Here is a 26854-nt window from a genome sequence, read left to right on the forward strand (position 1 = left end):
CCCGTTGGAGTAGCTTGTCTGCTCCTGATTCACAATGATTTGAATAAAGAAATATTCGTAAATGTCCTTTTCTTTACATATGTCATTCATTGTGAGAAAAATGCCACAAGAACATGTTAAAAACATAATTTTCATTTTAAAATATTCTTAAAAACTGGATTTTTTTTTCACAAGCATTAAAAGACTGCATGCGATGGACTTACTGTAACTCCTCTCTCTGCCTCTGATTGTTGCCGAGGAAGTTTCCATACTGACACGAGTGGACATGCTCGTGGATCTGCAGCAGGAACCACTCACTGAACTCAAACGCCTGCAGAGAAAGAGACATTGCCGTTGTGAGTCCTGATAGAAGCTGCAGTAGAGTGCTGCGGATGATGATGACACACCTGTGGGAACTGCTCAGTGAGCTGCCAGACACACTCCAGGAACTGAGTGAAGATCGGAGACACTTCCTTTGGATCGCCGTCCAACTGGTCACACCTTCACACAGATCATTTAGAGCAATAAAGTTACAAAATGGGGAAAAGTTATGACATTTACTTTAGAAAAATCCTCTCACCTGTCTGCAAACTTATGACCAAAGGAGATCCAGTCCTTCTCTATCAGTACCTACAACCACACACACGTTAAATGTGAGTTCAATGAACTCCAAACATCAAGAATTTCACACTTTGTAATTTGTACCATGAAGCCCTTAATAGTGCGATAATATGGGTCCATGAGCAGCGCTCCCAGCGAACAGACTTGGGCGGTTCTGTCCCATCCATCGGAGCAGTGAACCAGCACACTTGCTCCTTCCACCGTCACCGCCTGTGGCACAAATATAAAGAAGTGAAGAAACAATCTGAGGTCAACAGACTGGCAAGTAGATGGGCAAATGTGGATTTAAATAAAACAAAAACAAACCTTGGCGAGAAAGATGGCGGCGTCCGTCACTGCCTTGATATGCCGCAGCCAGCCGCTGTTTTCTAGTCCCACCAGGTAGTCACTCATGGTAAGAGATCGACTTCCAACCACTGATGGGTAGAGAAATGACCAAAAAAAAGTTAAGCATGAAATAAATATACAACACAGAATCTTAAAGTGTGGAGGCACCTTCTAGTAACTTCTGCAAGCTCGTCCTCATCACATGGATGTTTTCAATCCCAACAAACTGAAAGCGGATGTTGGAGTAGTTGTCCTCGTTCTCGTAACCTTTCCCTGCTGCTCGGTTAGCCATAGCGTTCAACTACAAGGAAAAACAGACAGCAACAGTCAGGGAGAATTTATGGACATTTCCTACAAATTAAAGTGTCGACAAAAACCTTTTTTACCTTTGACAAACCATGATTTTTTAAAATAAAAAATAACTTAAATGCTTGTGCAATGACCCAGAGACAAATATGATTGCGTTCAGTCTTAATAAATGTATATATTTGTATGAATTTCCCTTAAAAAGCATAAATTAGCAGAAAAAAGCAGCTTTTCAATCAATTCTGCATCTCATTTAAGCGAGATACATTTCGATTATCCTTTTTCTTATACAAATGAACAGGCATCAGTATGTGGCATGCAAAACGACACTGTTTCTCTTAAGTAAATCTATATGCAGATTAATTTAAAAAATAATAATCATTTAAAAATCTAAATAGGTTATTTAAAGTATTTGGCAATTAGGGATCATACTACAAAAGTCCATCTTTTATTTTTCTTTTGTCATGATTAAAATCATTTTATGTCTAACTAAAATAAATATTTGTTAAATGGAGAAGTTCTATATTTACTCCTCTTTAATTTTTAGAAAATGAGTGGCAAAAAAAAAAAAAAAAGTTTGAAAATTTGAGGTTACTAATTATTAAAGTCTTCAGATTCTGTGCGTTAGGGACCACTGCTCGTTATTCGAAGAAGCTCTGCAACATCAGCTAAAAGCTGCTCACCTTTGGCCTTGTGTCCATGACGTAAATAAATCGGCTGTTGTGATTGGCTCTGCTGATGGCCTGCAGCATGCTTTCGTCTTCCAGGCATCGTGCGCTGAACCCCGACAGAGGCTGACTGCAGCGGCACACTGCTGCCTGTCACAAAATACAGAGAAGAGCGTTTAAAAAATAAAATAAAAAATCAATGAAAACTATTTTTAGTTTAGCTTTTTCTTTATGTACTTGAGCAGATCACAATTATCTTTTATCCTTACCAACCTCATTTGCAATTCTGCAATGAATGTGCAATAAGTTTAAAAATGTAAAAACTTTTTTTTTTTTTACCTTCTTCTCTTGGTAGAAATATGTGAGCACAGGGAAGCGACCTTTGCTTCTGAACTTGGAGCTTCCTATAATGATGGGCTTACTGGCTGTGATGGGAACATATAAGTCTCGTGGATACGTCTCACAAACCTAAAAGAAAAAAAAAACATGAATTTGTGAAAGGATATTTCTTTTTATTACTAACACTTTTTCACTTGTGTTGAAAGGAAAAACCAGCTTGCTTTTCACAGTACAGTTCAGCTCCATGTCTCAGTGTGGCGCCCTCTTCTGGACAATAAAGTGTACTAACACTGAAATGTTTATAAACTAAAATAGTCATTTTAAGACATAAGCAATCCCTTGCATAGCAAAAAAAGAACAGCTTAATTGAACACATTTGTAAGAGTTCACAGTGTTAAGTATGCACTGTAAGTATAACATTGTAGAGTCAGCATGTTGGCAGTTGTGGATTATCATTTACAGAGCATGTGACTGGTGTAGAGGCAGATGGAGTTTATGGCACACCATTTCATAACTTTGGTAAACTAACAGCTTTTTTAAACGGCTTAAAACTTTTTTTTATTCATGAAAGTTTCTATTAAAAGTTTAATTTGCAAACTACTTAGCAGATATGATTTTTAACGCTTTGGACAAGATATAAAAAATAAATAAATCAATATATAAAAATGATTCTGCAACTTTTTTTTAAAATTTTGACCAAACACAAAATGATAAACTGATAAGAATGAATATGACAAAATGTCAAAGTGAGATTGTAGGCTATGTACCTTGTAGTCCCTGTTCACATCAGTGAGCTGCCATTGGTCGCAGGGGACGCCCATCCTCTCGAACTCCGCCCCCAGATCGATGAGCTGCCATCCTTCCTCCCTCTGCTGATCGTTTTGTTTGGGATTGTAGGAAAACGCGTAGAGTTCCTCGTAGCAAACTGACATGTTGATAGAAAGGAGAAAAAAGCCTCAATGAGTATGGATTATAATAAATGAAATAAAGGCAATTTGGAGTTTCTTAAGTCCATGACAGCTCACCTGGCCGTAGAAGACGCAGCAGCGAGCTGTAAACATCATGGCAGTCTCTTTCTCGCTGTACCACAAAATGAACCACTCTGAAGTTCCGGCACTGAATGACCAGAGGACAGCCTGTGGTGGTCAGGCTCAGCTTCTCCACGGAGGCTATATGGTGGTGCAAAATCTAGAGGAATGGGCATAAACAGGATGTGGATGAGTAAGTATTTTTGCACCACAAAACATGGAGGGTAGAGAGAGGGAGGGTGTGGCATCGTCATCATCATTAGTCAACTAAGTTAAGAAGTTAATGAAAATCAAAACCATCCTTGTCAGCAGTTATGATAATAAACACACATAGAATGACACAAAAACAAGTGTAACAATCGTCTTACAGATGCCAATGTTTCAAAATGCACATTGCGAGGAACCCAATGGACCACTCTGGTGGTCATCTGGGATTCAGAGAACCGTAGTTAACCATGACTTTCATTTTTTAATGGCAATTTTTTGTCCATCTATTCCTGAATAACCATATTGAGATAAAGTAGTACTCAGAAATGCAAGTTTAAGCTTATTTTTTTACTCTAATTCCGAAAAATGCAACAAGAACATGTTAAAAAAGCCGAAAACATGATTTTCATCAGAGTGGTTCTTACAAGCTTTAATGTCTACAGCCATCCATTCATCTTCTTGACCGCTTCTTCCCTTTCGGGGTCGCGGGGGAGCTGGAGCCTATCCCGGCTACTGAAGGGCGAAGGCGGGGTACACCCTGGACAGGTCGCCAGTCTGTCGCAGGGCCTCAATCACACACACATTCACTCTCACATTCATACCTAGGGGCAATTTAGAGTCACCAATCAACCTATGAAGCATGTTTTTGGATGGTGGGAGGAAGCCGGAGTGAAAACCCACGCATGCACGGGGAGAACTCCACACAGAAAGGTCCCAGCCGGGAATCGAACCGGGGCCTTCTCGCTGTGAGGCAAGAGCGCTAACCACTGCGCCACGTCTACAGCCATTTACTTTTATTTTCTTTTTTTAAATCAATTATAAAAAAAAAATAAAAAAAAATTGAAACGATTCTATTTTTTTTCCTAAAATAGGAAAAAAATTTACCTTGGGGGAAAAAAAAACATCCATATAGTACATATAATTTTGAGTTAGTGAAAGTCAAATACAGACACTAAAATATGAAGTACAGCCTGTTATTTTTTTTATTTTTTTATGTCAAATCTGATGAGATCCATTTGGTGAAGTAAAAACCTGATAAATAAGGATATTTTATGTAGACTTTACATTAATAATTTTCAAAGCATTTTTGTAAGGGTGAAATATATGCACTTTTCAGCACCACTTTGAAGCTGATCAGATGTTGACATTTACCCCTTAATGATGTAAATGTGCATCTAACCCCTTCTACTTCAAACTTACCTAGATTTAGCACCAACTTGACAGGAAAAATATTAAGTGAACTTATTTGTCTGGGAATAAATTCAGGCATTGAGGAGTTGACACACAGCCAACAAAGCAGAGAAAAATGATAAAAACAGGGAGGGAAACGAACAACAGTGTTTCCTTATGACAGCATTTGCAGCAGGAAGGACAGTGAAAATAGGTCACAGCCCAGAATCCGCTGAATGCAGCATTTCAAACCACATAAACCTTTTCCTCACACAGACTAGAACTCTGGTTTCACAACAGCAAATAAAAAGAGGGAAAGAGAACCGCAAGGGCACAAAAGAAACTGCTTAACAAACTTTAATTGGTGAAAAGAAAACACCCATGTGTGACAGCGACAAACAAAACCAGAGCAAATAATGGAAAACGTCATTTGATTAAGAAACTTTCTATAATTCTCTAAGTTGACTGACTCTTTGAAATTCCACTTTGACTGTGATATCTATAAAAAATTCTCTTCACAAGAGCATGCATGAGCTTAAAAGAGGCTCAAAAATGTTAATTTCATAAATATTTTCTGCATTCTGAGACGTGCAAGGCCACACAATGTCTACCTTAAAACGTGATATCCATTCCATCTATTTATGCTCATTTACAAACATCAAAACTAATTAATTAATTTATTGTTTTTGAGAATTATGCCAGATATTCTCCCAAAAGCAGTGTTCATATAAGAAGCTATAAAAGTGAATTAGGTCAAATGAACATTCTTATTACCTTTACTTACTTCATAAAATAAAAAAAAAAATAAGATAGTTAATATTTTAGCTTTAAGTGATACACTTCATCTTGTCTGAGGCAAAATCCTAACCCCGATAGACTGATAAAGACTGGCAGAATGGTTGCATCCAGAAGAAACTCACCCAGATCTCCTGCCCGGCAGATGTTGAGTTGTTCGAGCTGCTCTCCACAAAGATGAGATGCGTGGCTGTGAGGTACAGGGTACCATTTGTGGATTTGTTGCTGAAACGGTCCAACAGCCTCACTTGCTCCACCTTCAAAGACATGCAGCAAAAAAGTAGTTGGAGTTTGCGTGCATGTTGTCTCTCATCCTTGATGCACACTAAGAAAGCCAAGTATAGATGAAAAATAATGAAATATTTTTTAAAATTGCAAAGCTGTCGAACTTGAATCTAACAAATGAACAATAAATCAATGATTTATCACAACCACAGCTCTCTTGTTGAGTCAGACTTCCTATTTCTTCTGCTGTTTTCCTGTTGTAGATATGATGCAACGGCTGATCCGGTCTCCCAGCAACCTGGTGGTCACCGCTTTGTCATCAAAAGGCTTCTCAGAAAATACAGGAAGCTGAGAGTGTGTGTGACTGAAGAGCCTAGCCAAGATTTTTATGAAAATGACATTTAAATTTGAGGGGAAAAATAGAAAAGAAAACAGCTGCTAAGAGTTTTAACAGTTAAGACACACCCTGTCATGCAGGTGAAAACACCCACAGGATACCTGTTGATTCTTTTAAAGCCAAACGTGCAACTTTCATGTGGTGCCTTTGTTAAATCTCAATGCTTGTGTAACACTGTGACGAAACATTACATCTACACCCAAAGTTGTAAAGCAAACTATAAAAAAGAGAACAATTAAGGGGATTTGTGCGTTGAATAGCTGTAAATATAAATGGTAACTCTTGAGGCAAGTGAAGTTTTTTTTTTTTTTTACAAAATGAATATATATTTTAAAGGAAAAAAAGTGAGTTGAATGAGAAATAAAGAAGTTGCTAGACTTTATACTCAAACAATTCATCCTAATTGGCTATAATAGCATAGTGGTTTCATTTTAAATGTTATTTATTTGAAACTGCAAAGCCCAGCCTGTTTGTACTTTATTATCTTGGTGGTTAGGGCTGTTTTTTCCATTGATACTATAACCAAATGAGCAGATTATGGCATGCTGGGAAATTTTAAACTAAGAACTCTACAAGGGTCAATGTTCTGTGGGCCAATTAAATCATAAATATGATTTGACGTTTCTCTATATGATTCACATTTCATTTAGGCTGCTTTCTTCATTAATTAAAGTGATCAAATTCAAAATCATGCACACAAAGTCATTAGAAGAACGGTGGGAATGTAAACTGAGTGGGCAAAAAAGAAAAACAAACACAAACAATGGCTTACTGATGCTCGATCGTCATACTTGGAGCTATCGTGACACCTGCTAGCCTTTATGCTAGCATCTTGCTAAGCGTGCATTTCATTCATTTTAACTCAGAGAGCGGAGACATACAGTAATATATCACAGTAAAAATGTTACAGTTCAACAAGGCCAAGTTGCTGACTGCACCCCGACGTTGCAACTGGAAAGAAAATGTTAGCTACCTTCGGCGTCCGGATATGTTCCATTTCTCCGAGTCGAATGTCAGCAAAATAGGGTTCAAAAGCGGCCTAAAGGAGATAACGGTGTCATTTATAGTTTAATACATTAAACTGGTGCACTATCTGTCTGTTCTTGTTTTTTGCGGCACACGATAGGTGTTTTTTGTCAATTACTTCATTCCCCCATCCGCGTAAAGTCATAGATGATTACTTTAGAACCATTTCCGTCACTTTTCAAAGTAAAAGCCGAAAAATCAACATTACGCGTCATCACTTTATTTTACAAACTCACTTTAAAAAGGAACTACACCCTGACTGAATGAACATATTGTAAAAATATTAAACTTCATTTTTTTTATTTTTGTAAGGAATCGAGATTTCCATTAAGCTTAATTAATGAGAGGGTTGTGTTGTAAATGTGTCACAGACTAAACTGAGGCAAGTAAACAGTTTCTTTTTATAATATTTAAAATAACGTTTTGGTTTAATCCATAAAGCATATGAATCAAGCAGTCACATCAAAGCTTATTTGACAACGCTATCAGGTTTTACGCTGAAAGAATTACCGGAAGTTTAATTTTATTTCTTGCTCGGTGCACTTGCGCAAGGCACGGATGTTAAAAAAAAATAGAGGGGAGAGATGGGAAATGTAGTTGTATCAAAATTACCCATAACTCCTTGGTGTAGGGAAATACCAGGCGGGTAATAGAAAAAGTGTGTCGTGCTAAATAGCTTCTAGTCACAAGTAGTACTGTTAAACGTCTTTATATCGTTCAATAATTTAAGAAAACGTAAACGTAGAAATCTGCAGTTTTAAAAGCGAATTATTTATTCGCTTTCCCGAGGTGAATTTCGTAAACAAGCAAGCATTCGGATTTGACTTTCGGACGATACAAGCTAACAGTCGTGTGATGCTAAGATTTTCCTGCAAGTGTATGGAGCCCGCGTAGCTTTTTGGTGTTAGATGTGGACGTCTTAGGTAAAAAATGTCTGGTTTTAATTTCGGCTCGGGGACCCTCGGCGCGACCAACACAGGTGGAGGATTTTCATTCGGAGGGGCAACCAGGTAACGGCACTTAAATATACTCGAGGTGGCTAACGTTAGCTTAGCCGTTTTCTGTCAGCTAACAAAAACGTGCCTCTCTCTGTGTGGCGACTTTGCCGGCTATTCCTGTGTGTAGCATGAACAAATATATGGGAAATTATAACGGCTAGACATATTAGTTAAAATGTGCGTTGATTTTTTTTTTTAATGACATGCCCAACATTACTTCATATAGATTTTACACTCATTAGCAATGCACATGTAGCTTATTGAAAAAAAGTAAACTTAATAGCAGTTGTGTCACACTTCAATTGTTGCCCCAAAATAATTGATCACTTGTAGTGTTTTTTTAACTACCTTTTTATTTAAAGGATCCATAAAGTACCCTGTAAACTCCCACATAGATTTTTGTGGTGTAGTGACAAATATCTCCTTATTTTTGTAACTATTTAGCTTAGTTTACTTTTATTTTAATTAGTTTATGTGAACTTTATTATATCAGATATGTTTTTTGTTTTTTTTTGCTAGAATTTTTTTATAGTTTCTTGCACAAACACAATATATTTAAAGTGATTACTTCTGTCTTATAGTGCACCTGCGGCTAGTACTGGCGGCTTTTCTTTTGGGACTGTTCTGGGAACGCCAGCTGCAACCCCTGCTTCCACCACCACCACCACAGCATCCCTTGGTTTAGGAGGAAATCCTTTTGGCCAAAAACCAACAGGAGGATTTTCTTTTAATACACCTACCTCAAGTAAATATGTTTGCATTTTTATTTTTAACAAAGAGGATAAACGTGTCATGTCTTCAAAAAGTTGATTTCCAGCCATGTGACTGTGTTCTTTTTTTAATTAATCTTTTCTGCAGGTGCTGCTGCACCCACAACAGGCCTTACATTAGGTATGCCGGTTTTTCCACCTCGATTTTTGTGAGATTTAAATTTCTTATTAAAGTTTTTTGTTTTGCCTTGTGTGCCTTATTTCAGGTGGTGCCCCAGCTTCTACAGCTGCCACTACTGGCTTTAGTTTAGGCTTCAGCAAGCCCACTGCCTCAGCAACGCCTTTCTCCCTCACCACCACCACAACAACCACCTCCTCAACCGTTGGAGCAGGTTTATCATTCGGCTCCATTCTAAGCGCTCAGCAGCAGCAGCAGCAGCAGCAGCAGCCTACAGCCACAAGCTTCTCCCTTGGGCTTGGTGGCTCAACAGCTTCCGCAGTAGCCACAACAGTGCCACCACTAGGGGGAAGTTTGTTCTCCAGTTCTTTATCTACAGGTGAGACTAAAGTATTGACTAGACCTTGTTAGAACCACTTTGCTTCATATTTTTTACTATTACTAACTGATGCTGTGATTTATCTCTAATATGTTCCAGGTTTGGGACAAACCACTCTTGGAGCTGGTGGTGGGCTAACATTAGGTTCTTTGCTGGGAACCTCAACAGCAGCATCAACTGCCCCAGCTCCTAGTATTGGTCTAGGTGGGGTTGATTTCAGCACTTCCTCCGAGAATAAGAGCGACACATTGTCTGGATCCAATGAACAGTATGTTCTGTCTTCCTAAATGTAGATTTTTATTTGTAAAATTGAAATGTTTGTACTGACCTGATCCTACTTTGTTGTGAAATACTCGTTCATAAGTTGTCTTGCTTTGAACTTGTAAAACACAGAGTATTCTCTCATTTTCTCCAGGGACAGCAAAGCTTTAAAAGATGAGAATCTGCCCCCAGTTATTTGTCAGGATGTTGAAAACTTTCAGTAAGTATTCGTTACGCTTTGTTGCGTCATGCAGTAAGTTCTGTATGCGACTCTGGTCCTTGGATCACCCCGATTCTTTCTTTTACAGAAAATGTGTCAAAGAGCAGAAACAGGTGCAGGAAGAGATCAGCAGGATGTCATCAAAAGCTATTTCTAAAGTCCAAGATGACATCAAGAACCTCAAACAGCTTCTCTCTGTCAGTGCAAGCGGTCTGCAGCGCCAAGCTCTGGCTATCGACAAGTTAAAACTGGAAACAGCTCAGGTAAGATTGAGCATCAACTTTGAGTTTTAATTAAATTTTTAGATAAACGTATAAAGGGTTGTCTCAAAATTGCAAATTCAAGTAAATAAAATAAGTCCTTAATGATTTAAAGAGGAAAACTTGATGAAAGAAAAATTCTGTTTGGTTGATTATTTCCTAATTGTACAAAATGCATCAGAGCAAAATATTTAAAATATCAATTTATTTTACTTTCAAATGTTTTCTGATTTAGAATTGGAGGGGCTGCCTGGCTAAACACCCAAACTATTTTTATTGTTTTAAACACAAATTTAAGCAAAAAATCAAATTTCAAAACTATTCATGAGAATAAAATTATCATAAAAATCATACATGTCTGACTGTTAAGTAGCTTAATTAAAACCAGTTTCTAACTTCACTTTTTTCTTTGTTTATAAGGAGCTGAAAAATGCTGACATAGCACTGCGTACACAGAAGACCCCCCCTGGACTTCAGCATGAAAATACAGCTCCATCAGAGTAAGTCAGTCACCTGCAGGAGGTCACAAAGCTGAAAGCATTCAAAGAAAATGTCACCCTCGTTGAATTATCTATATTATTTTATAAACTTCTTCTTTTTTTCTTTTTATTTAGTTATTTCCGTAGCCTTGTGGAGCAGTTTGAAGTGCAGCTGCAACAGTACCGGCAGCAAATTGAAGAGCTGGAAAATCACCTGACGACACAGGGCAGCGGCTCCCACATCACGCCTCAAGGTCATTTTTACTCATCCAAAATGTGTTATGGATGGATAGCGATTCAATTCATATTATAATTTGTGGTTCCTGACACAATTAAAAGTTGATATTGGTTCTTTTTGAACAATCTGATCCCCTTTCTGATCCAGAAATACAAGTGTACAAACAAATTAGTAAACAAGAATTCACATTTTAGTTCAGCCCACTGTTGTTTTTCACATCAAAATAATACAAATGGATCATCATTGATCTGGCTGAATACATCGATTAATCGTTACACCACTATTATCCTCTATTGGAAACTAACATAAAAACTGTCAAAGTAAAAATCTTTTGTTTTAAGCAACAGTTTTAAGCAAATATTGCCACTCGTAGAGGTTTACTGCTTTGGTTCTTGTTTCAAGCCTTACTTTGAGCATATTTTGCACAAATTCTTACTCTAGATGTTTTTCTGTCTTTTAGATTTGACGATGGCCATGCAGAAGTTATACCAAACATTTGTCGCACAGGCTGCTCAGCTTCAATCTGTCCATGAAAACGTCAAGGTCAGTTTTTTTCCTTTTTATAATCTCTCTATATTCTTATCCTCATATCAATGAGTTGTTTCTGTCTAAGCTGTTATTATTGTTTGTTGTTGCATCTCGTTTGTCCTTTGTTAATGTCTTTTTAATGTCTGGTACCACAGATTTTGAAGCAGCAGTATCTTTCCTACCGCCGAGCCTTTCTGGAAGACTCCACAGACATCTTCGAGACAAAGCGCGCGTCCAACAGGAAATGGCAGAGCGCACCGCGAGTCACGACCGGGCCTGCCCCCTTCTCCAGTGTCCCCAACGCTGCAGCTGTTGCCATGGCAGCCACGTTGACCCAGCAACAGCAGCCAACTCCAGGTCTGACTGCCTACAAGTTCTAGAAAGTACTCCTCCTCCTCAACTTAGTTAAGAGAATAAAAGTCAAGGAGGAGACATAAATAAGAAGACAGTGTTGGAAGGGCAGGATGATTTTTTTTTGTGTGTGTTTTGGTTGCATTTGATTCTAAAGATGACAAAATTATCAGAAAAAACATTTGATGGTGTTTTTCTGACTGTGTGTAAACTACTTTGAAAGAAAGGTGTGTGAAATAGAAATAATGCACTGCCTTGCCACCCCATTTAATAAGCACCTCACTGTATAAGTGTAAGGTTACCATCAGCTCTAGTGCACAATTAACACCGAACTCTGTCAGTGTTCAAATATCTTGAAGATAATCCTTTTGAAATGTTGATGCCAGGAAGTAAACTCACCATTCCTGAGTTTGACTATGAAAAAAATATGTACAGATCTTAAACCAATTCCAACAGTATTCTTTGGAGTTCCTCACATTTATTATTTGATTCATGTTTTCTGCTGTTTTTAAGCATTCAGCTGTTGAGTTGTTTCATCTAAAATAACCAAATGGTTGATTTTAGCTTCCATTTTAGAAAAATGTTATTATTTCCGTTGGACATTTATTCTGAAAATCCTCTCAATCTCTTGTGGATACATCCTTTTGACTTTATTGAACAACTTGTTCCATGTGTTCCATCACACGTCTGTGGTGTTTGATAGTGTCAGCCATTTTTGTAGGCTTTTGTAGGCCACTCTCCTGGCACATCAGGGCACCAATGGAATGACGAACAAATTAAGCTGTTAGTAGCACGTTTCTGCTGGCCTTTAGGTCCCACACACCAACTCTAAAGCAATATTTCATTGGGTTTCTGCAAAGTCTAAACACTATGTGGACAATTTACATATAAAATAAGATCTGCTGCTTCTTTTTATAACAAACTCGCATAGACTGTTATATTTACCTGCTAATTGTTAACGGAAGTGCTGCTCGCTTTTCATAGTTTTCTGCTACTTTTGATCACTAATGTGAGTACACTGAAAAAAATGAAACGTTGGATCAATTCACAAAAGTTCTGTAACTTGTTGCATTTAAAATTCTTAATTTTCATCAAAATAACATTTTCTCTCAACTCAATTTTTTTATTTGATAAAAGCAATTCTTTTTTTTAAATGTAACAAATACAGAACTTTTGTGAGTTGATCCAACATTTCACTTTTTTCAGTATAATTTCATCAATTGTAAAATGATGTGCCAAGAAGCGCTGGGTTTATTCGTGCACTACAACGGCACCTCACAAAGTATCTCATCACCACAACCCCACTGTTGTGTTACACCACCTCGGTGCCTGCTGAAGATTGTGTTGCTCCTTTTGCTTTGTACATCTGCGTACATCTTTACATTTAATCTCACTGCCAATTATTTTCTGTCCGTGTGCCACAGAATAGTATTTAAAAACTACACAATAGTTAAACACTGATTTGTTGTGCTGAAAAAGCCGACATCTTAAATAAGTGGAACAATTTTTCAATGGACTAGATGCTGAATTGCAGCTTATATTTATTTAGCTATTTATTTCTGGGTGACTTGACGCGTGTGGAGGGAGAACAGACGCACTTTTTCCTTTAGTAGGCTGTTGTTGAACCCAGACTTTCATTTATTGTCGGTGCGGTGGTGTGTTTTCCTGGAAGTTGTGGACATAAAATATTCAAAGACTCAGGACTGAAAATGTAAAATGTAATATTTCCAGAGGTGTTGGTTTTACACTGAGGGGTTTGTCCTTTGATGACCTTGTTGAATAGCCCAGTCAGGTTTGGTTGGCCTTAAGTTGTTTGGTTCATCAACATCATCAAACAATGTGGGAGTCATTTTGGCCAATATCACTGTTACTTGACACGTTATTTTACCTTAAGGGCTACCGTCGATATAACAGGGCTAGTTCATTTCAATCATTCGAAGGAAAACGTGGCGTTCAAATGCTGATGGAGTTGTAATTTCAGGTATTTCTTTCGTATTTAATGTAGACTCGTTGACAGACGTTTGTCCGGTTCAGGTGTCCCGCTGGTCCACAGGTACCAGGGAGGTAGATGTTGGTGCCAAATCAAAGTGTCATGTTATAATATACAGCGTTATGTTGTAGATCAAACTAGAAGCAAATGATATTGTACAGGGATCATTGGAACACCTAAATGTTTTTATTTATTAAAAAAAGTCCAATCTTTCTGGCTTTTTTCCATAAAAACACTAATATTTTGTGATATAAAGACGGAATTCCAATCAACTTGTGAAGAATTTTAATGTTTGTGTGGTTTTTTTAGCATATTGTCTTCCATACATTTGTAGTAGGTACATTGATGCCACTGACAGTATAAGAAGTATTACCCAGATTGGATATTTAATTCACTCAAACTTATTCTTTAGGTACGTTGCTTCAAAGTTCTCAACTTAAAACATGTATGTAGTAATAGCTGCACATTTTTTCCCTCTTCACTTCAACATTACACCAAAATAATCAGCTGTAAACTCTTCTAGTGTTCAGCTGTTGCAGACTTTATTGAATGTTTTGACACAATTCCTTGAAATATTTCTAATATTTAGCTATTTTTAAGTAGTATTTTTGTGTGTTTGGAAGAGTTTCAGGGTGTGTAGAAACTGAGTGAATAACCAGTTACCTCAGTGTTTAACAAAGTTTGCATCTTGGGTAGATTTAGTCTCGTAATGCTCTACAACCAAAACGACACCCTTCATCCTCATCCTCATCCTCACATGAACCGCATGGTTTGGAACTTGAATCCTCTGCAGGCCACATTTGACATCAGCTTACACTGAAACCATGCTATACATTTCTCAACTCTTCTATAAATCTTGAGTGCTTTAATTTAAATGCCTGTTGATACCATATATTTAATACAAAATGTTGTGCCTTTTAAACTATATACAGTAATTGTGCTAATTGTGTGGTGCATTTTTTTTTCTTTTTGGGATGTATGCTAGTTCATTCACTCTCAGAAATCTTGAAAATTAATTGATTGCGGTAGCAAATAGCAATTAACCAATTCTGTTCCTGTTTGTTTGTGTTTTATGTAAGTGCATATAAATTGACAATAAATCAGTTTTTAACAAAGAAACGTTTGTCCTTGTTTTTTTTTTTTCTTTTTGACTGAAGTTTATTTTATTTTTTTGGTAGTGCAGACTAATTGGACATTTTATTATATATTTTTTTAATTACAGAAATACAAAAAAGACAAGATTCTGAGTGAAAGAACTAGCAGCCTTTTTTCTTTTTCAAGTTTTAAAAATCTATAAGCATCCCTGAAATATTAGGACGTTTATTTAAAACTATTTGATACGTTTTTGCTGCATTGTGCACAGCCACATTTTAGAATTGTCAGAGAGATTCACATAAATTTGTAAATTATAATAGTAAAGACAATTTGTAGTTATGCTACTATTTAACTTCAGGAATATAAGATACATTAATTTTTTAATATTATTATTAGTCCAATAAAAAAACCCATCAGAGATGTTCCCAGAGCAGTAAAGCCAATGCTTTTTCCTCTGTGCCGTAGGGACACAGGCACCCTTGGGGGCAGGATTTGGAAATCCTTTTGCCTCAGCAGTGGGCACTAGCCTGGGCTCTTCCACCCTTGGAGGTACTACCTCTGAATTTTGGAAACTGTTGCTTTCTTTCCTCCTAGTGTTTCAATTTTCTCCTCAAAGACAAAAAATCCTTTAAGTAGGAGATTTCCTGTTTTCGAAGTTGCTAGTGTGTTTGTGGGTCCAGTCACTCCCCTCTCTAGTTTATAATACTCTATACTTAAGTGCGTTTCACACAAAAAATCGACTCCTGTCCCCGTTTTGACATCGCAATAACTAGAAAAGTGACTTCCAGACTTTTGAAAGGAGAAATTTGGTTCTTGTACGTTTTGTTCTTTTTCTCCAGAAAGCTTTTGACCTTTTAATTAAAAACAATCCAGCAATTATAGAAATTGGTCGTCTGAGCAAATTACAGTTTTTGTTTCTTTGTACTTTCCACAGACCGCTTGGATTTGTGGTTGTGTGTAGCTTTGTTTTCCTGCTCTCACCGCCAAATCTCTTCCTCTTGTGTGCTGACTCTCTAGTTTTCTGTTTCCCGTCTGACTCTCGTGTCACTCTCCACTCCCCCCCCTGCAGGATTTGCTGGTGGACCAGGATTCGGCGGCGTGGGTTGCGCAGGGTCGTCTTTTGGCTTCTCCACTGCTGCTAAGCCCACAGGGGGCAGTCTGAGTGCAGGTACGTTCGGTCTGTCCTCAGACTCCTTCAGCAGGAGCAGAAACACTTCTGGACGATTCCTCTAGATGTCGTCCTCTGATGTGATGAAGGTCATTGGCAAAAGTTAGTGAGTTTTGGAGGAATGATGTTCCTACTCTCCATCCATGGAAATGCCTCATAACTGTCATTTCCGTGACATTTGCTTCTATAGTATGAAAATGTTTTATATTCAGTTAAAAAAATTACAGGTATTTTTGGGCTCATTTTTTTAAGAACTACAAACCGGCTGCACACTAACCTCATCCGCTCATGAATCTGTTTTATTTGCTCGTCACGACACACCAAGTCTGTTTTTATTGTTTTTTTCTTCCTACTTCCTTTATTCACAAACATTTGGTCAAATATGTGCCACGCTGTCTATTTTTTGAGATAGACATTTTTTATGATTCTCAACATATTTTTTTCTAACTTTTTGATGTATTTTGTATGCTTTTTCAGGTTATTTAATATTTTTTTCTGTTGTACGAGAACTTTAAAAATGATTTTCAAATAAGACTTTTTGTTTTTCAGGATACTTTTTAGGGTTTTTGGTATATTTTGTTGTTTTGCAAGATATTTTTTAAAATTATTTTTGACATAATTAAAAAAAGAAATTCTAACTTTTGGATATTTTTTTGCCTTTTGAGATTAATTTTTTATATTCTCAGTATTTTTTTCTGTTTTAAATTATTTTCAAGATAGATTTTTTTGCTTTTGGAAATGAAAATAAATTCTCAGTATTTTGTTTTTGAGAGATTTTAAAAATGATTTTCAATATATATATATATATATATTTGTCTAATTTTACATATAATTTCTTTAGTTCGCTGAAACTAAAATGATCATTTAGTTAAAGTAAGGGGAAAAAATGTGAAAAATGTAAAAAAGAAAGTTGGAAAACAAGATAACTTCCCATCACCTTGAGTTGTTTTTTGTTTTGTTTTTTTGAGAATTTTTCTTTTTTAGTTTTCAAGGAAACTACAACAATTGTAGTCCTAAACTGAGAAGATAAAGACACGTATACAGTACACTCCCACTCTCTAATGACAAATCTATTGTTTACGAGCATCACATGCTAACACGTTTTCTCCTTGATCCTGCGCCATCATGGATGTCATGTCTTTGTCTTCTAGGTTTTGGCAGCACCAGCAATTCGGGCTTTAACTTCAGCAACCCCGGCATCAACCCATCTGCCGGCCTGACCTTCGGCGTGTCCAACCAGCCAGCGGCGGGCTTCGGAGCGGCAGGGCCACTTCTCCAGCTGAAAAAGCCTCCGGCCGGTAACAAAAGAGGCAAGAGATAGAAACGTAGAAAGACTGGACTTGTTCAGTGCTTGAAATAAGTAAAACTTAGAAGCAGAGGGGGAGAATAAAGGAGACAGCAACAAAGTGATGCCGCTTTTCAATAAATGGATTGATTATTTATATTTTTATGCTCTCATTTTGCAAATTTTTCCCCCTAAAACATCTTGCTAACAAAGTTTGTTTTTTTGTTTATTCTTGTCACAAACTGCCAGAAACAGAGATTGTGCTAGCTTTGTTAACAAGTTACCTTACGTTTGGATGTCACAAAACCCTTGCAAGTAAATAAAGCATTGGTGTTTGGGTTTAAACACTCTTTGGCCTCAATCAGCGCCTCAATCTGCCAGCAAAGGAAGGAGCTGTTTTTTTTTTTTTTTTTTTCGTCTTTTTTTAAAAATAAAGCTTTTTGTCCAAATATTTTTTAAGTCGGACATGTTTTCTTGTGTCTCAGTATAAAAAAAAACTGTGTTGATAGTTTTATTGTGTTTTTTGAAACTGTACATCAGAAAAATGCACTCAAAGATGACTTGACCCATGTCTCTTTGTAAGAAGAAGATTGTGGAGTATTACCTGATCACTGATAGGTGGAATGCCTGAGTGACTATGGGGCAAGTCAGTTTTATTTTTCTACGGAGAGAAAAAGAAGCAACACTGGGTGAGGATACAAGGGGACTAAAGTGTTGGGCTATAGAAAAGTCGAGTCCACATAACCTGTGTTATTTTTGTTAAAATCCATCCTTTTTGTTGAATTTTTCTGTCACTTTGTTTTGTTCGTGTGCTTTTGTATTGACCTTAGAATTGGATACTGTCTTTACCCCAGCCCCATTCAATGTTAAGTTAGTTAAACTGAAAATATTCACATTGTTTTCTGCTTAGTCAGATTTTACCTGTGCTAGAACATATTTGCACCCTGAGTATGTCACCCATTTCTCTGTCTGTCATGCAGTTATGAATTTGTGTCTATTCTTTTTTTTTTCTTTGGAAGTTGTTTAAGTAGTCCTTCCTGTCGCTTTGGTTACCAAACGTTGGTAGTCGTATTGTCTATTTTCTAATCAGTCTGTCTGAACTTGTGTCTTCAAGATGCCGTTTAATAAAAAAGTTTTTTGCCTGTAGATGTATGTCTTCACTAAATGACTCTGTTCTTCTCATGCATAGATAGATGCACACACAAAATATATACATATATATGAATGTAGCATTTTTGTTTTTGTTTCAACATTTAATAGGATGAAATAAAAATTATGAGATGTATGTTATGTATACAAATTTAAATATTTTTCAAATCTGTCTAAATATGTTTTGCAAAAAAACACCACCTGTTTATCAAATTGAAGCACCCACCGCATAAGTGTGTGACTTTTTCCTTACAGAATAAACACACAAGTGTTACTTACTTATATATAGTTACCACTAAAGAAATACTGTCCAATTAGTGGTGAACTGTACAAAAAAATGTACATATTTAGTTTTATGGCAAGATTGTAGTGACGTTTTTGAGACAGCAGGGGGCGATGTATATTTCGACCTATATTGAAGAAGAAGAGTGATGTTCCCTTGTTGCCATGCGACGGTGAAGATACAGTTTACGGATACGAAGGGTGGCGTAAATGAAGAAAACAATTGCGCATTTTTGGTAAACATTTTGAGGATTTTTTTCGCTCATTACTATTTACAGTCTACAGTTTCCCTTCAGGTAAAGAATCTTTTATTAGCACTTTACATGAATTTACATAATTGCCATCAGTTTTTGGCTGTCTGTCTGACCACTTGAAATGGTGTAAACGTATGTGAAGCACAAACATGCTATAAATCTTCTGATGTAATAACTTGGTCCAAAAGTAAGTAATTTGTTTATTTTTTAATTTTTTGTGAACGCTTTCTACTCTAATTATAATTTGTTTTATATTGATATTGTTTTGGTGGAGAAATTATCTTATTATGACTTTTTTTTTCCTAATTCATTTTATTTATGAAATCACCTACTGCAAAACATTTTTTCCTTATATTTTTAAACATCATATTGTATTTTCATTCTTCTTCTTCTTCTTATTATTATTTATATTTATCAGTAAGCAGTCAAGGAAATTTATTTTTCCTGTTTTGTTTTTTATGTTACTTCCTGGATGACATACTACAGCTTAAGCATATCAGCCATGCCGCTTCCAGACAGACTGTTTTGTGCCGAGCAGATCAACATCCCACCAGAACTACCTGACATCCTCAAAAATTTCAGCAAAGCAGCCATCCGAACACAGCCCATGGACTTGCTGGCCTGGAGTGCAGCGTGAGTTTCTATGGTTGCAAAAAAACAGATTAACTGCAATGTCATTGTAGGAAAATAAGAAATTAAGAACTCCTTTTTCACCTGTGCATGTCTGGGTTTTTTTTTTTTCTTTTTTTGCACTGTGTATTAGAATTCGTTCCTGTAACTACTTTTATATGGAGCCTTGGACATAACATTAAAAAAGAGAAAAGAACAAAAAAATAAAATCCAGTAACAATTTGTACACATTATTTTTTGTGCACTCAAATTACAATTTTTTGGAAACAAATTTATATTATCTGTCCGCAATTAGCCTTTTGTGCACATAAATGAGTATTTGTGAGAGCAAATTAGTATTTTTGCTACACAATTTATCAATTTGTGGCAAGAATTTAGCTTTTTGTGTGAAGAATTTACTAAGTGTGCAGACCAATAAACATTTTGTGGTAACAATTTTGTATTTTGTTGGCTCAAATCAGTATTTTGTGGCCACAAATTACAATTTTGTGTGCTCAGATTATTAGTAGGAATTGATGATGCTAAAATACTACTTTGTGCCTAAAAAATGTTAATTAAATGTTATTTGGTGGACAAAAACTACTAATTTGTCTGGATAAAATAGTAAAACATAGCCACAAAATAGTAATTTGAGGATTTATTTGTAAATTTCATGTCTAGGGCTCTTACATCCAAAATAAAAGTTTACTAAAAATAGTGTGTAGTAGTAGGAGTAGTCTGCCAAGTCCGAAGAATTTCATATTTGTAAGAAATACAAAAATAAAAGTGTTAAGTTACTTAATTGGTAATAAAAAAATAAAAAATATACTTTTAAAGAGATTCCTATTCCCCCCCCCCTGTTTTTACAGGATTTAAGACAAAAAAAAAAAAAACATTATAAACATACTAGTCTCTACAGATCTCACTATTTCTTTAAAGATGTTGAACCAGTAAAGCCAATGCTTTTTGAAAATATAAAACAAAGTTATTTTTCAAAAACAAACTACAGGAACTTTTGTGTCCCAATGGACCGATAAGAACATGCAGGTGGATCACAAAACACAATCTTGTTTTGCAAATAAGAAACCAAGCATATCAGTAGCAATACACAGAGCTGCTTGCAGGGTAATACATCTGCCTTGTACTTTGCTTGTACTCACTACTTCAGTTATTTGCTTGTTTCGTATCAAACAATTAGAGCTTAGCTGAATCTGGGTCATTTATCAAATCATAATTTGCAGGCTTTACATCAAATCTATGACAGATTGTTAGAAAAAAATTAAGTTAGATATTTTAATGGTCCAGACCTAGTAATCGCACAACATTGTAATATATTGTCATTTCTTCAAACCATCAGTTGATAAAATTCACATCGTTTGGCATTCATAGATTCTGCATTTAACTCTTTCCTTTATAACCAATGAAACATAATCAAGCTGGTTGAAACGGTGTCATAAACTCTGCCACTAGGGGATACATTTTATTAATTGCAGCACATTTTCTGTTTATTTATTTATTTATTTATTTTTTATATCCAGGTACTTCAATGCATTGTCTAAAGGAGAGTGTCTCCCCGTCAAGGACAGACTAGAATATAATGACAACACCCAGAATCTGGACCCCAGCTTGACTCCAGGTCTGCTGAAAATCCTACACAAACAGGTATTTTTTTCCAGTAGCAGTAATAATCAGGAGTTTTATCATTTTTTTGTGTGTGTCTTTGTAGATTGCAAAGATTGCAATAATCCCAGTTAACTCTTTTTTTTCTTTCTTTCTTTTCATGGCCAATAATAGTTGTCCTCCAGGAAAACATGCAGCCGAGAGGACCTGCAGACCAAATGGAAGGGCTTGAGTCTTTCCCCCAATCAGCTGGATACTCTGTTGTCCTTGGGCGGCTTTGATTCAGAAATCGACTGGATTGAGTTTTTTGCTCTGGGCTGCAGCGCTCTAGGAGGGGTAAGCTGCTACAAAAATATCTGCTCCACTCACTTCAAAAACCTTAAAACTTTACATGTTTACGCTGAGTTGCTTTATTTCAAAATTGGAAAACTTTATGAGGAATTCGGATTGTGGAAGAAATTATTTTGATGCTATAGAAAAAAATTGTGTGATTATAAGGAAATTAAATTTTTATTGTCTGTGAAGTAAATGCAACAAAGCACTATTTCAAGTGGACAGGATGGTGCTGCAACCACAAGGGGGCAGTGTTGCACTGCATCCATTAGGAGAAACTTTTTTTTAACCTAATCCATTCATATAGGTGTGTTTTAAGAGTGATTTTTTTTTTAAATGAATCTTTAGCATGAATGTTTGTGATTGCATATGATTGTATTATCAATGCGTACACTTCTTGACATTTTATGTTTTTCTGCACTTTTCCAGACCCTTCTAAGCTCTATGAAGTTTGCCTGCGAGATTCTGACAAATGATGAGGAGGGTGGTGCTGCAAGGATCCCATTTGATACCTTTGTCCAAATCTATACTTTCTTGGCTCGCCTAGATGGAGATGTTCCACAGGAACACATTGACATCTTCCTCAACAGTTTAAAGCCACAGGTGTAGGTATTGTGTTGGTGTGTGAAAGCTGTTTCATCAGTCAGTACTGCAAGAGGCAGATTAGATTTAGCATTAACATTACATATTTATTTTATAAATATTATTTTTTCCTCATTAAAGTTAGCTATTTTTGAACTTACAGGGTTTTTATAAAAAGGGCAATTTGAGGACTACTAATAGGAAATGATAAACCAATAATGACTTTGAACCAAACACAAATATTCAGCATTCATTCCAAAAACATGATTTTGCTTTTCCTCCAATCATCTCTTGATCTATTTCTAAAGCATCCCATAAGTCTTTTAATTGTGATTATGCTGTTTTTTTTTGGCCAAAATTACAAAACCAGTGTCATTTTCTAGGACATAGTTTGTTTCTGCAGAGTAGAAATTTACTCCTTCTTGTGGGTGGGACTGTTGGCACAGCATTAGCCTGCCTTCGTTTCCCATCATCCATCTGTTTACATACCCTCCCGCTAGCTTACAGACTCTACAAATTTTAATCAAATTCCAGCACAGATGAGGAAAACGAAGACGTTCATGAATCTATTCGTCTGCAAGTGAATGAATAAGAAATAAGTCTATTTTAAATGGTATTTCACTTAGACCAACAGCGCCAAACAGAACCTCACCATCCAGGTTTTCAACTTCTACACCAGCAGTATGTTGGGAAGGGACTCAGAAAGTATTAGAGGACTGAAAGAAGCCATAAGAAAGCAAATGACAGTGTTCGATTAATAAACGTGCCCACCATCGCTCCGTCAAACTGTGTTGTTTCCTTCCCAGAAATTGGTCCCATTAATTGTTGGTTCTTCTTATTCATCACTGTCCGACTGAACCAGCTGATCATTTGAATCAGAGTGAAGTCTTTTTAATGAACAAAAAGAGAAGCACAAAGCTGCCTTTCCACAGACTGTCAGATGAAGTATGTGTCTGCGTTTAATTTCCCCACTCCCTCGTGTCTAGGTTAGCCCCAGTTCATTTATCATGCACACAAGTTATCAGCTCGCAGCCGCGCCACATTTGGCCTCTGTGGCGGCGCAGATGAACAGGAGGAGGGGTACAGAAAGCGTCCACGGCGGCGGGGTTTTCCAGGTTGAGGTGGAGGATTATGGTTTTTGTTCCTCCCCCTGATGAGCAGTTGAATGGACTCCCTAACAGGTTTATTATCATACTTGGTCAGAGCTGACATTCAGGGCCAACTATAGAACCATGCGTTCACTTTTTAGCATCACATCTAGCCTCTCTGTTTGTCTACACAAAACGATGTTACGACCAATGACTTTCTTAATGGGGGCACGCATTTTCACAAAGCTGAAGCTGTGTCATTTTATGAGTATTTTACCAGGCAGGACAGGAAATGACATCAGTGGGGGGTTTAAATCAGAGTCACGGCTGGCTGCTAGTCATAGGTTAGAGATAAACCGTCTCTCTTCTGGAAGAAACCTAATATAAACATAAATATTAGCTTTCACTATTTGGTTTTAACAGAAACTTCTTTTTTTTGACTCCACTTTTTATTCAACGAGACTTGAACAATACTATAGGGTCTTTGTTTTAGTTGGGCCGGGACATTTATGATGCAATTTCAAAGATGTCAGTGCTTTAGGAATCTCAGCTCCAGGGTGGAGCTGGAGTTGATGTTTTTTAGAGCTTTTGCTCATAACATCACATCTCCAGGGAGTGGAGGAAAAGTTGCAGAGCGGTGTGAAAAACGCAGGAAAAAGAAAACACAAAGGCCCCCTTATAGCAGGCATCCGTGTAGCTGTTGTGTAACAGACACTGATGTGAGGGGAAAGGGAAAGTGTGATTCATGCTATATTCAAACTTTATCATCCTCCAGGAATAATTTGATTTGCTTGAATAATAAAAGAATTCACAGGATGGAATATGCTATTGCTAAATGGAAAGTGACTTGTTGTTTTATGAACATTGTGCTAACATACAATGTGGTTTTTCAGGGAGCTCCAACATGGGATGATAAAACCTGGAAATTTCAGCCATTGGGAAGATATGGACTTTAAATCTGGAGCAACAGCAAACACTGACCAAGAGTGAATAAATGTTGGTGACTAAAACAGTTTGAGTCAGCTCGACTTTTCTTTTTTTCAAATCATAAATGATTTCATTTTAAGGGAAGTAATCCTTTCAAAGAATGATGAATAAAAGTCGGTCAAAGCAACACAAGAGTGAACACAATATAGGAAAAAAGCCACACAAAACCCTGTAAAGCCCACTACATTAAAGAATTGACAGATTTTTTATTAATTTTTTAAACCCTTTAAAAATCCACACATTTTTTGCAGCATTATTATTTGTGTGATAAAAATAACCAATTCTGATCAGTTGGGTGATTTGGTAAGTGTTTACTCCCAACAACGTTAGCTTAAGATGTAAAAATATTAGCATAAATATTCAGGAGAAATTCACCTTATTTACCCACTGTGTCAAATTTGATCCACATATTTTTAACACGATTTAACTATTCTAAAAATATAATTTTAAACAAATGTTTTATTCTTTCAATTCAGGAATTTGTTATTTAAAAATAAAGAATAACAAATAATTAATTGGGCTCAATGTTAAGTTTAAAACATTAGCAAAACTTTTCCCGCCGAAAGTTTTCTTGAGATTTCATGGAGGCAGCCATTTTGAAAAGCCTTTTTACTGCCCCTAGTGGAACGATGAGGAACTACAAGGCGGAAAACGTGGAGCAAATTATATCCAATGGCTTTTTAAGGAAAATTTTGATATTTTTTGAATTTTTCTCAAGAAAAGTTTTACTGAAACTGGCACCGTTTAGTAATTAAAAGCATTTAGCACATATTATCTGTCTACTGTGGCCTATTTTTTATTTTGATTTTTTTCAGTCATGCTCTGTAATAAACTGTGTGCTTGTGCACAAACAATGTTTCCTTAAAAAAAGCCTTAATTCCATTACTACTGCCTTACCACTTCATTTGCATTTCAAAACCCTTGTGTTACCCATGCAGGAGCATTTGAGGAGCATGAATGGGATTTTAATAAATGTGGCACTTTCATCCAGGTCTTGTGTCGAAGTTGTTTTTGCACACATGACCTCTCGGTACAAAAAGAACGTTAATTAAAAGCCATTGTTGTCTATTACCACTTGAGTACTTTTGGATTTCTCCGATTTAAGCGGCAACAAAAGGTTTCCTTTACTGATAATTTAAGTGTTGCACTTAGCTTCTGAAAATGCGAATATATGTGTACAGACCTCATTAAGTAATTAAGCAACAAAACCACCTAATCAAGCCGTTAGGACTAAACACATTCCATTTTAGCAATAAAAGGAGCAGAAAAATCCAAAGCACATCGTAGACACAGAAATCCTTATTTTAACCTGACATAAACACCTGATTTCTAGTCACAGTTTTTTTTATTACACAAACCTAACAGTTCAGGGCTTGTTTTCAGGGGGACACACAGGGATCTTTGTGCTGCTGCTACATGCCACAGAGGAGAGCCTGGTGTGAGGGTGTTTTGGTTGTTTGGGGTTTTAGGGCAAATAAATGAATGACTGCAAACAGGAAGGCACACAGGATCACACTCAAACTCACTCCCCAGATATACGTTCATGGGATGCATTCAGGGCCATACTAGACTGTTGGAAAAAGTGCATTTTTGACCCAGTTTCTGATGCACCCACTCGATTAGTTAAGAGAAACTTTGGTGCTTCCTGTCGACGTATACACTTAATTTTTTTAGACATCTGTCCCTGCAAGGACAACATTTCTGTAAATTATTTTAAATATATATAGTTTGCTTATCAATGCACACATAAACCTCACAAGTTTCTTTAAAGACCATCAGTTCTGATGAAGTTAAAGAACACCTTCTCATATCTGCAGGTCATCAAACTGATTGAGTCACATTTTTAAAAGTTCAACATAATCTGGATTTAACTTTTTAAACAAGCAAACACCTTTTTTTATTCCGAGTGTCCTTGGTCATGATCACAGACTTTCTAGCTACTTTGCAGGCAACAGAAAAAGAAAGAACTCAAGGGTTTCCATGAAATCTTAATCAATACTAATTATCGTCTGCAGACTTGAGCGTTTGTCGTTGGGACTTGGAAGCAGTGTTCATCCATTTATCTTTATATTTACCTCCAGGACATAACCATTTCTGGCAGACCAATTCAATTTCAACTTGAATTCAGAAATAATTTATTGATCAAAAAGATTTTCTTGACCCCAAAGGAAAAATGAGGAACACAAACAATATATTATTATATGCTTTTTTATCTGCCATTTTGTAAGTTTAGTTTCAGAAAAAATAATGACCTTTTTAGCTATGACGCTGCTTGACTTGTCTAAACATTATTGTTCATATAGTAATCTGATTAAGATTGAAGTCCTTTACATGGGCTATGATTATAGCAGTGGTTTCACAGAGAAATTCTAGTGGGTTTGTTGAAATGTGACTGAATAATTAATATATTCAAAATGTAAAAAATAATAACTTTCTTTCCAACTTACGCATTTATGAGATTTTTCTAGATTAATTTTCATTTATAGTGTCTATTTAATAGATATGCGGTTTAGAATTAAACAGCAAAACAAAGCAACTTAAAACACATAAAGTCAAAATAATGTTAACTTGTAACTAAATTAAAGTCTTTAAAATCACATTTTAAGGACCACATCTGATTTTCCTTGTTGTTTTTCCTTTAAATGACCTACTGTAATGTATCCACACAATACTCAAATTTTAAGTAAATTTGAGCATATATACCCTTGTTCAGGTTTTTTTT

The 26854-nt window shown here is 36.4% G+C and overlaps 3 protein-coding genes across 5 annotated transcripts in view; 2 read left to right on the top strand and 1 right to left on the bottom strand.

Moving 5' to 3' along the window:
- Positions 1–7252, bottom strand: part of mtmr6 (myotubularin related protein 6) — an 8883-nt gene extending 1631 nt beyond the window's left edge. Inside the window, exons 1-12 of the mRNA XM_024280542.2 lie at positions 7036–7252; positions 5566–5697; positions 3266–3428; positions 3008–3165; positions 2241–2369; positions 1917–2051; positions 1096–1228; positions 907–1016; positions 685–810; positions 560–609; positions 387–480; positions 204–310 (exon numbers count right to left, since the gene is read on the bottom strand). Of these exons, the coding sequence (XP_024136310.1) occupies positions 204–310; positions 387–480; positions 560–609; positions 685–810; positions 907–1016; positions 1096–1228; positions 1917–2051; positions 2241–2369; positions 3008–3165; positions 3266–3428; positions 5566–5697; positions 7036–7059 (1361 nt within the window). The 5' untranslated portion in view covers positions 7060–7252. The remainder of the gene's footprint in view (positions 1–203; positions 311–386; positions 481–559; positions 610–684; positions 811–906; positions 1017–1095; positions 1229–1916; positions 2052–2240; positions 2370–3007; positions 3166–3265; positions 3429–5565; positions 5698–7035) is intronic.
- Positions 7253–7660: 408 nt separating this feature from the next.
- On the top strand, positions 7661–18374 carry nup58 (nucleoporin 58). Of its 2 annotated transcripts, XM_024280039.2 has the most exons (14): positions 7661–8098; positions 8668–8831; positions 8945–8977; positions 9063–9353; positions 9453–9621; positions 9769–9834; positions 9923–10097; positions 10515–10594; positions 10709–10827; positions 11272–11354; positions 11495–11696; positions 15241–15324; positions 15845–15943; positions 17095–18374. In XM_024280039.2, exons 1-14 carry the CDS (start codon positions 8019–8021, stop codon positions 17262–17264), a joined length of 1815 nt encoding a protein of 604 aa, XP_024135807.1. In that variant the 5' UTR covers positions 7661–8018; the 3' UTR covers positions 17265–18374. The 2 variants fall into 2 exon arrangements, with proteins under 2 accessions (XP_024135807.1, XP_024135808.1); XM_024280040.2 differs by lacking the exon at positions 15241–15324 and having other exon boundaries at positions 7663–8098.
- Positions 18375–18793: 419 nt separating this feature from the next.
- Positions 18794–24157, top strand: ropn1l (rhophilin associated tail protein 1-like). 2 transcript variants are annotated; one of them, XM_024280648.1, is made up of 6 exons: positions 18794–18955; positions 19452–19546; positions 21061–21184; positions 21317–21478; positions 21905–22080; positions 24039–24157. In XM_024280648.1, exons 1-6 carry the CDS (start codon positions 18809–18811, stop codon positions 24133–24135), a joined length of 801 nt encoding a protein of 266 aa, XP_024136416.1. In that variant the 5' UTR covers positions 18794–18808; the 3' UTR covers positions 24136–24157. The 2 variants fall into 2 exon arrangements, with proteins under 2 accessions (XP_024136416.1, XP_024136417.1); XM_024280649.2 differs by having other exon boundaries at positions 18816–18955; positions 19400–19546.
- The last annotated feature ends 2697 nt before the right edge of the window (positions 24158–26854 follow it).

This window comes from Oryzias melastigma, linkage group LG20 (assembly GCF_002922805.2).
Source record: "Oryzias melastigma strain HK-1 linkage group LG20, ASM292280v2, whole genome shotgun sequence".
Taxonomy (NCBI): domain Eukaryota; kingdom Metazoa; phylum Chordata; class Actinopteri; order Beloniformes; family Adrianichthyidae; genus Oryzias; species Oryzias melastigma.

What these genes read in the sequence shown, in the direction of transcription:
- ropn1l (XM_024280648.1), top strand. Translation starts at nt 18,809, where the DNA reads ATGTTCCCTTGTTGCCATGCGACGGTGAAGATACAGTTTACGGATACG. An exon ending in AGTCTACAGTTTCCCTTCAG is followed by an intron (nt 18,956 to 19,451) that starts GTAAAGAATCTT and finishes TGTGCCGAGCAG; the next exon opens with ATCAACATCCCACCAGAACT. An exon ending in TGAAAATCCTACACAAACAG is followed by an intron (nt 21,185 to 21,316) that starts GTATTTTTTTCC and finishes GGCCAATAATAG; the next exon opens with TTGTCCTCCAGGAAAACATG.
- nup58 (XM_024280039.2), top strand. Translation starts at nt 8,019, where the DNA reads ATGTCTGGTTTTAATTTCGGCTCGGGGACCCTCGGCGCGACCAACACA. An exon ending in TTTTAATACACCTACCTCAA is followed by an intron (nt 8,832 to 8,944) that starts GTAAATATGTTT and finishes TCTTTTCTGCAG; the next exon opens with GTGCTGCTGCACCCACAACA. An exon ending in GCAACAGCAGCCAACTCCAG is followed by an intron (nt 11,697 to 15,240) that starts GTCTGACTGCCT and finishes TCTGTGCCGTAG; the next exon opens with GGACACAGGCACCCTTGGGG.